The 11,639-nt window shown below is 50.3% G+C and overlaps 1 protein-coding gene and 1 pseudogene across 1 annotated transcript in view; one reads left to right on the top strand and one right to left on the bottom strand.

Annotated features, from left to right (window-relative positions):
* Window positions 1-11,639, bottom strand: part of Dnaaf1 (dynein axonemal assembly factor 1) — a 21,925-nt gene that overhangs the window by 3,738 nt on the left and 6,548 nt on the right. Inside the window, exons 4-8 of the mRNA XM_021220246.1 lie at window positions 10,918-11,139; window positions 10,615-10,781; window positions 6,335-6,456; window positions 3,775-3,932; window positions 2,377-2,631 (exon numbers count right to left, since the gene is read on the bottom strand). Of these exons, the coding sequence (XP_021075905.1) occupies window positions 2,377-2,631; window positions 3,775-3,932; window positions 6,335-6,456; window positions 10,615-10,781; window positions 10,918-11,139 (924 nt within the window). The remainder of the gene's footprint in view (window positions 1-2,376; window positions 2,632-3,774; window positions 3,933-6,334; window positions 6,457-10,614; window positions 10,782-10,917; window positions 11,140-11,639) is intronic.
* On the top strand, window positions 8,129-8,706 carry LOC110337761 (annotated as a pseudogene).

Genomic DNA, 11,639 nt, shown 5'->3' with positions numbered 1-11,639 from the left:
ATCTTGTGACATTTCTATCGGAGGTGGTCTATCCACTCACACTGCCACCTCAGCTGGACACACAGGAGTAGCTGAGCCAGGAAGTCCATCCTGTGACATTTCTATCGGAGGTGGTAGGCGGAGCCCTGTACCTTTAAATACCAGCCAGAGAACAGCCATGTATGGAAAGCCACAGGACAAGCAAGACCCTTGCTGAAGAGAAACATGTTCCCAGAAGCTCAAGACAGGCGGGCTAAGGGCCTGACAGTTCACCTTCCATGTGCTCTGACCTACAGACAGCAAGCCTTCCCTAGTTGCATAAACAACCAAAGCAAGGCATGCACCCAGACAGACATTCTGGCCCAGAACCCTGTCAAACCCAGAAGCACCACAGCATACCTGATGAGCATGCAGGGCAGGGCACCAAAACAGGTTTCTCTTGGCTGTGGCTCTCCAGTGCCCACCCCCACGCCCTCTCGATCCAGTTTTGATTCGTCTTGTTTTGAGACAGGGCTTCCTCTGTGTTGCCCTGGCTGACCTGAAACTCACTCTGTTGACCAGACTGGCCTTGAACTCAGAGATCTGCCTGCCTCTGCCTCCCTATTTAAGGCATGTGCCATCGCCATCACTACCGCCACTCCTACCTGGCTCCTGCCTCTCTTGCCGCACACACAGCCTGGGACCCCTGAGCTCCCTGCCTCACTCTCTGCTACAGACCGCCCTTGCATGCCTCCCCGCTGCACTCTGTCCTGTATTTCCTGGCTCTCTTAAGCCTGGGATACCTGAGTCCCCACACTGGAACCACTAACCCTAAGGTCCCGGGGACAGCCAGAGGCGCTCCTGCCCCGAGTCCACGCATCCTGTGGAGGGCTTGGATATCTGGGGGTTGGTTTTGTTTTTTGTTTTTGTTTGGTTTTTTTTTTTTTTTTTGGAAGATGTTGCAGAACAAAGACAGGTGGCTATTCTTAGTTCAAATCTTTGGCGTTTAGCAGTGTGGACTTGAGACTGAACTAAGGTCCAGCCGTGTGGGTTGCTGAGGCTCTGCCCTGCCCAGCCCCCTTTACTTGCATGTCAATTCCTGCAACCCTGGCACCTAGTCCTTTACAGATCCCTTAGTGAGAACACAGCACTTCAGACTTGTAGCAGCGGGGCCTACTTTCTGGGCCAGACCTCACACCGTTAGGTTGGGGCTCTGAATGTTGTGTCCATGGCCCTGTGTACACACAAGCCATCCCAAGCCAGCTCCTGTGTCATCCTGGGGAAGTCCTGGGTTACCTATCAGTAACTATAGCCTAGAGTCATCTGAGAGAGAAGCCTACAGTGACTGTCTAGATCAGACAAGCCTGGGGGCATGTCTCCGAGTGGCTGTCTTGATTCCTAATTGGTATAGGAGAATCCGGTTTACACTGCAAAGCACCATTCCCTAGGCAAGTGGCCCTGAGCTGTATAAGAGAGCCAGCTGAGCATGGGCCAGAGATTGGGCCAGCGAGCTCAGGCTGTATTTCCTGCTTGGGTTCCTGCCCTGACATCCTCAGGGATGACTATGATTTAGAAGTGTAAGCTGGGTAAACCCTTTCCCTCCATATTTGATTTTGGTAAGAGTCTTTTATCACAGCAACAGAAAGCAAACTAGAACAGGGTCTCCTCCTGGGGCCTGGGGCTCAGGGATAAAGCCAGGTTGGCTAGCCAGACAGTTCCAGAGATCTACCTGTCTCTGTCTTTCCAGCTCTACATTTTTAATGAGTCTACCATTTATAATGAAAGTGGCGGCCTCCCTGGGCTGTGAGCAGTTCCTGAGTGCTTGTGAAAACATCACCACTCCTTCTATTGATTCAAAATGACCCACTGGCTTAAGTCAAATAGTCTGCCAATAGCTTTCCCTGGCACTTATATATAATTTCATCTTGTTTTAATGTGACGTGTTTCCAAAGGAGCACTCTTCTCCCTTGGAAATAAGATTTCCCAAGGACCTTATCTTCTAGAAAGAGAACCACGGCAGTGGAGTCAGAGTCTGAGCCATAGCTGTGTGCAGGGTCAGGGGCCATAGCTGTGTGCAAAGTCAGGGGCCATAGCTGTGTGCAAAGTCAGGGGCCATAGCTGTGCAGGGTCAGGGGGTCATAACTGTGCAGGGTCAGGGGGCCATAGCTGTGCAGGGTCAGGGGGTCATAGCTGTGCAGGGTCAGGGGGCCAGTGCAGGGTCAGGGGCCATAGCTGTGCAGGGTCAGGGGCCATAGCTTTGCAGGGTCAGGGGGTCATAGCTGTGCAGGGTCAGGGGCCATAGCTGTGCAGGGTCAGGGAGTCATAACTGTGCAGGGTCAGGGGGTCATAACTGTGCAGGGTCAGGGGCCATAGCTGTGCAGGGTCAGGGGCTGCCCTCTTTGGCCCCAGCTGTCTTACCTTCAGGGGTGACCACCACAGGTACCCGGGTGTGAGCCAGGCTCCCACACAGGTCTGGATCTTCCACTGCCCCATTCACCACCACCACAGGCAGGCCCTCTCCTCCTGGCGTCTCTGGAAACAGTTCATCTTTGGCTTCAAAGCTTTCCTCCACAAACAACTCCATCTTCTTCTGGGTTTCCCCCATGGGTGGCTTTTCCTCAGCCTCCGGGCTGGTGGGGATACTCTCCTCACTGTCTGGCAGGGGTGTCTCCCCTAGAGAAGTAAAGTCCAGACTTGAAGTTGGAGCTCTGCCTAAGGCTGGGCTGGTACAAGGATGTGGGTCAGGTTGGAGTCTTGAAGATAAAGGTCATTTTGAATATGCCCCCAGGGTCACACAGGCTGACAGCTGCTGACAAGCCCTGGTCCCAGGAAAGATTCAGGAATTTTGTGAAAGGCTCCAACCCTGCTCACTACACACACACACTCACACACACACACACACACACACACACACACACACACATACATTGTGATCATAAAATTAAAAATTAAAAACTCATGCCATTCCGGGCGATGGTGGTGCACGCTTTTAATTCCAGCACTTGGGAGGCAGAGGCAGGCGGATTTCTGAGTTCGAGGCCAGCCTGGTCTACAAAGTGAGTTCCAGGACAGCCAGGGCTATGCAGAGAAACCCTGTCTCGAAAAAACAACAACAACAAAAAAACCTCATCCCATGAATTTCAGCTTGGGGTTAAGACAGAATTTTCAATAAGTTTTTTTTTTCTTTCGAGGCAGGATTTCTCTGTGTAGCCCTGGCTATCCTGGAACTCACTCTGTAGACCAGGCTGGCCTCACACTCAGAAATCCGCCTGCCTCTGACTCCCGAGTGCTGGGATTAAAGGCGTGTGCCACCACGCCCAGCTTCAATAAGTTTGGAAGGAGTCCTGGGCACCTCTGCCTTTCATGCAATGTCTTCCTGTCAGTCAGAGCCCTCAGCCCTGCAACTGTGAGTCTACAGGAAACCCGGACTGTAACGCCTTTCATGGGAGTCAGGAGAGGGTGTCGGATTCCCTAGGACTGGGTCACTGATGCTTAGGAGCCACCATGTGAGTGCTGGGAATCAAACCCAGGTCCTCTGGAAGACCAACCAGTGCACTTAACTGCTGGGCCATCTCTGCAGCGCCCGGGGTCTTAATTCTTTATGTAAAACCTGCTTATATCCATTCCATTAGCATGGATATCAGCGTCCCTCATTAATGAGAGAACTGTATGTCCCCAAAGAACCATTCTGACATTAATTTCTCTCTGCTCCATCTGCAGTGTCTGACCTTTGTGTGTTTCCTAGACCACACAGCAGGGTCATGTGAAAGGGGTCAGGTCACACAGCAGCTTGCGCAGCTGCGGTCCGGGACGCACCTCTGTCTCTTGCCTTCTTCCGCTCCTCAGCCCGCCGCTTGATCATGGCCAAGGCTTCCAGGCTGTCTGTTATCTTCTTGTGTTCCCTGCTCTCCCACTGGCGACGCTCTTCCTTCTCGGCAGCATACCCACCTCGGGCCCATGCCTCTGCACACGCCCTAGGGGAGGAAGGACAAAGGTCAGACTGGGGGCTGGGTGTGGGCACAGCTGTCCACAACTGAGCAGAAACAGTGCCACGAGTTCGAGGCCAGCCGAGGCTAGATGAGTTCTGGGAAGTGTGAGACCCTGGGAGGCAGGGAAGTAGGTGAGGAAGGGATAGAGGAGGATGATATAGGGCTCAATTAACTCTTTTACGTAAAGATGTATTTATATTTCATTTTATATGTATGTATGCATACCATAAGAATGCAGGTGACTGCAGGCATGGTGGCGCACATCTTTAATCCCAGCAACTTGGGAGGCAGAGGCAGGCAGATTTCTGAGTTCGAGGCCAGCGTAGTCTACAAAGTGAGTTCCAGGACAGCCAGGGCNANACAGAGAAACCCTGCCTTGAAAAACCAAAAAAAAAAAAAAAAGAATGCAGGTGACATCAGAATTCAGAAGAGCTGGAGTTAGAGGTAGTTAGTTATAAGCTGTGTTGGGATGGTTTGCAAGAACAGCAAATATTCTTTCCCAAGCTCTGAACCATCTATCAGGCTCCCTATAACTTGTAAAGGTTAAAAGAAAATTATAAACATATGCTGTCTGACCAAACATGTTTGTTCCTTAGTCTTGTGGCTGTCTGTACATGTATGTGCATGTACATGTATGAATGTGTGCATGGAGGCCAGGGCATGACCTTGAGTGTCTTTCCTCTTCACGCACCATCCACCTTGTCTTTGAGGCAGGGTCTCTTCCTGGGACGTGAAGCCCCCCGAGTGGGCTAGGCTGGTTGGCCATCGCATTCCAGGAAAACTGTCTCTACCTCTCCAGAGCTGCAATGGCAGGTGCCTGCCACAGGGCCCAGCTTCTCATGTAGATTCTGGGGCCAAGTTTAAGTTCTCAAGGTTGTGAGGGAAGTACTTTACTGACTGAGCCATCTCCTCAGCCCCTGAACTCACTCATTTCTTCAAAATTAAGAAGCTGGAGATGGTTCAGTGATTCAGTGGTTAAGAGTGCTTGCTGCTCCTGTAGAGGGTAAGAATTCAGATCCCAGCGCCCACAATGGGTGCCTCCCAACTGCCTGTAACTCCAGCTCCATGGAATCTCATGCCCTCTTCTGGTCTCACCAGGCAGCTGTATATACATGGTGTACACACACACACAAACACACACACACAGCCACACACACACATATCAAATAAATCTTTTAAAAAATGTTGGAGTTCACTTACTAATTTTATGTCAACTTTGGTCCATCAGTTTTACCAAGTGTCCCCAAGGATGCAAGGTGTTCACACTGGGAAACTGCTTTTTCTTCAGCTCAAACTGCTTTTTTTCTAAAGTACACTGTTGTTTTAAATGAGCAGAGGTACAAGACCAGCATTTCCCAAAGAACGTGTGACAATGACCAGTGCAGAAGGAAAACCTGCCTTACAGGAGCCCCCAGGGAGGTGCGGATCACAAGCATGACAAGGCTGCACTTTGCCTCCCACAGCAGGAGTAAAGATGTGACTTTGGCAAGGATGCAGAAAACTCAGATCATCTCACAGTGCTGAAGAGAAAGCAAGACAGTGGGGCGACTTTGGAAAAGCATTTGATGGCTCCTCAGAGGCCCAGCATGAACTGTCATCTAGTCCCTCACTTCTAGTCCTGTCCATCTAACCAAGGGGAGCAAGCCAGGAATTCGCATGCAAATGCCTCCAAAAGCTTTATTCACAGGATTAAAAAAAAAAAAAAAAAAAACAAAGCCGAGCCAGAGCCAGCAAGATGTCTCAGCAGGGAAAGGAGTTTGCTCCTGAGCCTGATGACCTGAGTTCAGTGTTCAGTCCCCAGGACCAAAAAAATAGTGCAAGCTCACCTCTTGTGCGAGCAGGTGTGCCACGATACACACAAACACACACACACACACACAGAGTAATTGTAAAAAAAAAAAAAAAGGGGGGGGGAGCGGGAGAGACGGCTCAGTGGTCAAGAGCACTGTCTGCTCTTCCCGAGGTCCTGAGTTCAATTCCTAGCAACCACAACACCATCTGTAATGGAATCTAGTGACCTCTTCTGGTGTGTCTGAAGACAACGACAGTGTACTTATATGCAGAAAGGAAGGAAGGAAGGAAGGAAGGAAGGAAGGAAGGAAGGAAGGAAGGAAGGAAGGAAGGAAGGAAATCTTTTTAAAAAATTGTAATGGGATCTGATGCCCTCTTCTGGTATGTCTGAGGACAGCTACAGTGTACTGGTGTAAAAGGAAAGATTCTGTGGGCAAGCACCCCTGCTCTTGTGGCGGGCAGTGATGGGGCCATTAATGGGGTACAGAGGGTATTTACTGATGTGTGAAAATGCTCAAAAAATCAGAAAACTTGAAAGTCTAACAAGTGTGCTTGACTACAGCATTCAAATGCACATGACCCAGGTCCTTCCTTACCTGTCCTTGGGGAAAACCGGCCTGTCATCCAGATAAGTCAAATGCTTCAGACGAACAGTGACCGTCCTGCGGTAGTTAGGGATGTGTTTGGTCACTGGGTTTCCCATCAAGTTCAGCACACGCTGCAAAGCAACATGCAGGGCCACACTGATGATCAAAGCCAGGCGGTCAGGGCCTGTGGGTAAAGGCACTGCTGCCAAGGCTGACGACCTGAGTTCAGTCCCCAAACTGACATGGTGGAAGTCTCACCTCTACATACATTCCCTGCCCAACACACACATAAACACTACATGTACTACACATTCATACATGCACATGCACACACACACCCGCGCACCCCCACAGTGTTAGTAATAATAAAACTTAAGATAATTGCATCATTATATCCCAGACCCTCAGAATAACAACACAATTACTTTTTCTTGAGCAAAACAAAGTGCCAGTGTGGTGTCCTGGTGCGGAGACGGGACCTTGAGGAGGTCTCCTGTGCCGAGCCTCTGGAGTTGCACAACTCCTCAGCTGCCCTCTTTTCTATCCTGGAAGGTTCTTCCGGAGCTATCCTGGAGAGCATTCCCCAAAGCCCTTCCCAGCTCAGTGGTTCTCTTAACATCATTTCTCAACATCTCTTACTGAAGCACACTTTGGTCTAATTGCTTCTGGTTCTTCCTACCTGGTACACATTTCAAGAAAATATTTGCAGGGCAACAGATAAGATTATCAATGGCTGATGGAGGCCAGGCTTAGTTAGCCACATGAGACCTTGTCTCAAAACAAACAAACAATAACCAAACAAAGAGGCACCGACTGGGTTGGATGTATGGGTAGCCTTTCCCACTGGGTGCCAGGTCCCCTGGGGGTCAGTAAGGAAAGTTGACAGCCATGGAAGCGCCCCTCTCCCTAGGCCAGATGTGCACCATCTAGCCTCTGCCTGAGGAAGCTTAGAGGGCTAATAAGAATTGTTTTGCAGTCTGCTTGCCTGATCACATCAGATACTTTTCATATCTAAACTGGCTCATGTTGCTGGGGAAATATATCCATATTAGATGCAAATGAATTAGCTTTGAACTTACCATGTGTCTTGGTGTTTTTGTTTTGGTTTTTTGTTTTTTGATTTTTTTTTTGTTTGTTTGTTTTTTTCGAGACAGGGTTTCTCTGTGTAGCCCTGGCTGCCCTGGAACTCACTTTGTAGACCAGGCTGGCCTCGAACTCAGAAATCCACCTGCCTCTGCCTCCCAAGTGCTGGGATTAAAGGCGTGCGCCACCACCACCCGGCGTGTCTTAGTGTTCTATTGCTGTGAGGAGACACCATGCAACTCTTACAAAGAAAAGCATGTAATTGGGGCTTGCTTGAGATTGCAGAGGTTTGGGTTGGAGAGATGGCTCAGTGGTTAAGAGTACTGACTGCTTTTCTAAAGGTCCTGAGTTCAAATCCCAGCAACCACATGGTGGCTCACAACCATCCATAATGAGATCTGACACCCTCTTCTGGTGCATCTGAAGACAGCTACAGTGTACTTAGATATAATAAAAAATAGATATTTAAAAAAAAAAGATTTCAGAGGTTTGGTCCATTATCATTATGACAGGAGGCATGGCAACATGCAGGCAGGTACAATGCTGGACCCCCAGGCATCAAGAACAGACACACTGGGCCTGGCATGAGCATTTGAAAGCCCAAAGTACACCAAGGAGACCACAGCTACACCTAGAAGGCCACGCCTTCTAATGCCCGTCACGTGGTGGTACTCCCTAGTGAGCAAGCATTCAAATGGGACTGTTCCTATTCAAACCACCATGCCGTGCTCAGCTGTCATGGCTCCTTCACTGCCCTTGCTGTATTTTCAGGGTTCACAGCAGGAAGCGGAAAGTATTCCAGATGTAGGTGGTAAGGGCTGCATTGTACTGGGGAGGTAAGGGTGGGGGGAGGTAGACGCAGCACAAAAAGTGGTCAAGTGACCAGTTTTAACTGTGTAGAGGTACCCAGATGTTCCCAGAACTTGAGATGCAAAGTCAGGAGAAGTCAAGGTCACTCTCCCCAACACGGCAAGCTAGTTCAAGACCAGTCTGGGCTACACAACCCAAAACAGCAGCCTCCACTGCTAGCCGAGGGATCAATACGAAGGTGAGACTCGCATTCACTTATGCCAGCGTTTGCTGGCACCCAGGGTGTGAGGGGTTTCATCCAGAACAGTTGTATGGAGCCGAAGAAGGCGCACCCTGGCCTGCCCACTCTAATCCGAGAATGCTCAGAGATGCAGCCCAAGCTTCGGGCCCACTACACTTTTGACCATGGGAAGACTGTGTCTCTGAACAGTCTGAGTGCTGATGAGGTAACCAGAGCCCTGGAGGATGTGCTAAGTGGCAAAGCCTGAAGTGTCCTCCCAAGGACTGTGGGCAAGAGCCCAGAGCCTGGCCGTACCAGACTGAAGACAGTGGGGAGTGTGCTCTCCTGGCCCTCAGAAAGCTTCCGCTGGAAAGTGTGGCTTCAGAAAATCAACAGCGAGAGCTGACCACTTCTGCAGTGTCCTGTGTTGTCACTTTCCCCTCCGCCAGCCCCCAGTTTTCCCCCTCGGTACCTCAGAATGTCATTACATTTGCAGACATGATCATTGACAAGGGAACAGAGTGAGGTGGTGAGGCCCCAACTGGCCTGACTGGCATCCTTGTAAGAGGAGATGGTGTGTGAAGAACGACACCTGAGGTTGACCTCTGACCTCCACAAACATGCACATTTATGCATTTATGAGTGGAGAGAGAGAGAGAGAGAGCGAGCGAGCAAAGATTGGCTTAGATCTGACACTACACAGACTACAGTGATACAAACAGAGCAAAGCCTCAGGGGTTCTGGCAGAAGTGGTGAGGACTTCAACCCTTTTTTTTTTTGTTTTGTTTTGTTTTTTTTTTTTTTTTTCGAGACAGGGTTTCTCTATATAGCCCTGGCTGTCCTGGAACTCACTTTGTAGACCAGGCTGGTCTCGAAGATAGAGCCGATTTTGATAGCCAGAAGAAGGGCGCCAACACCGCGTCAAGGTGGGTTTTTGTTTTTTTTAAATACACAAAGAAGGAATAGAAGAGTTAAAGAGATCACCACGTGTGCTTCCACCAAGACACAGATGATGGGAACTATCTGGAGGCCAGGCGAGCACACAGCAGAGAGCGAGGCTGCAGGCCTAGGGTGATGCAGCCTAGGGGAAGGTCTGAGCAGCTCGCCAGCTACCCTCAGATCAGAGGAAACAGAGTCAACAGAGCTCACAAAGTGGCAAAGTTCTCCAGGTCCAGACCCAGGATGTGCCACCCTGGACACAGCTTCCCTGTCATATGAACACAACAAGGTAACAGCAGAGATGGATGCTCAGATCAAAGGGGATCCACTGAACAGTAATCCTGGGGACGCCTGGGTCAGCTCTGGCTAGAACACTTCTGAGACCGATGCGGGGAACAGAACAGCTTAGTCAGGGTTGAAAAAACAAAACAAAAAAAACCTAGGACTGACAAAACAGGTGTGTGTGTGTGTGTGTGTGTGTGTGTGTGTGTGTGTGTGTGTGTGTCTGTCTGTGTAAAGGGTTTTAGTAGAATAGTTCATAGGGACTATTACATATAGCCACTGCAATGTTTTAAATAGAAGGAAACTACCCCCCAGGTGACATCTGCCATTTAAGAAACTAAGTTGAAACCACCATTCTGGAAGCTATTTCTTCCAGCTTGAAATATCTCCTCGTAGGTGATACAGGCGGGGCACAAAAGACAGAAGGAAACACACAAGGCACAAGAAGTAAACAAAACTAAAACGTCTAAATCTCAGAACGCTGAAACTTAACATGCACAGGTCTTGGCTGTCTGCCGAGGTTATGTGGAAGATACTCCTCAGGCACAGCAGAGAGCGGCCTGCCAGTCATCGAGATGCAGCTCTCAGGAGAGCCACCATGCTGCCCACAACACAGGCTGAGTCCCCCATGCTCCTGTAAGCAACCACAATCAGCTCATAGGTCCACTAGGATTTAGGTGGAATCTGTTCTCTGATCTCTTGACAGTGCCCCATTAAGGACATCCAGATAGTTGTTCACGTCTCCCCAGGAAAAGTCACACAACTACAAAGAAGGACAGAAGGAAGGGAGGGAGGGAAGGAAAGGAAGGAAGGCAAGAGGAAAGAGAGGAAGGAGAAAAGGGAGGGAGGAGAGGGGGGGAGGAAGGGAAGGAGGGAGGGAAGAGGAGAAGGGAGGGAGGGAGGGAGGTGGATGCCTCTGAAGCACACCCTGAAGCATGCTGTGACAGGTACTTACCAGACAGGGCATGCTCTCAAGCACACTCAGGATCTCAGGGTCACTCAGCGCGTTGTGGGACAGGTCAAGGACACAGAGTCGCAGACACTCCCTGAGGTGCTCAATGTCGGCCACTGTCTCCAGGCGATTGTGGGCCATTTGCAGTGTGTTCAGGACAGGGAGGCAGGCTGGAGGGGAGGCGGCACAAGTGAGCATGTATGCCACACTCTGTGCCACACGCACTCCCAGCCCGGCCCAGCCCGGCCCAGCCCCCACTCTAGACTCTGAGCTGGGATGTGGTGCGGTCCAGGCTGCCAGGCTTACAGAGGTTCTCGATGGTCTTGATGTAGTTGTTGCTCAGGTTGAGGGCATCCAGCTTCTGGAGGGGCTCCAGGTTCTCGATCTTGTGCAATAGGTTCACTTGCAGGAAGAGGCAGCGCAGCTCGCTCTGAGCCTGCAGATTCTCGATCCTCTGGATGCCATTGCACTCCAGCCAGAGGCAGCGCAGGCCTGTGTACTCCTCCAGGTTCTCAATGCGGTCAAAGCCTGGTGGGGAGGGGCTGGTGAGGCTCCAGTGTGCTCAGAGGAGACTGGACACTGCCGGCTTTGCCTGTTGGCTCTCTGCAAATTCTGATGTGGAGAGACAGTCCCTCCAGGGTGTTAAGAGAAGGAGCCTTGTGTGTGCGTGGGTGTCTGTGTGAGGAGTTTATGAGGGTGGGGCCTGCACAATGAGATTAGTGCCCTTTTAGAGAGATTCTGCCTGACATTGTGGCACTCAAGAGTGATCTCAGCTCCCTAGAGGCTATGTCAAGAAGATCATAAGTTCAAGACCATCTTGGGCTATAGACTGAGGTCACAGACAGAAGTCTCCATCTGTGAACTTAGAAGCAGCCCTCAGTAGACACTTAATGTGCTGGCACCTCAGTCTTGGAGTTGAGAGATTAAGAAACCCATATTCCCACATCTCTTTCCTGTCTGTCTGTCGGTTTCTCTCTCTCTCTCTCTCTCTCTCTCTCTCTCTCTCTCTCTCTCTCTCTCTCTCTCTC

Source organism: Mus pahari, chromosome 20 (genome assembly GCF_900095145.1).
Source record: "Mus pahari chromosome 20, PAHARI_EIJ_v1.1, whole genome shotgun sequence".
NCBI lineage: Eukaryota > Metazoa > Chordata > Mammalia > Rodentia > Muridae > Mus > Mus pahari.
This window is presented reverse-complemented; position numbering and strand designations above follow the sequence as displayed.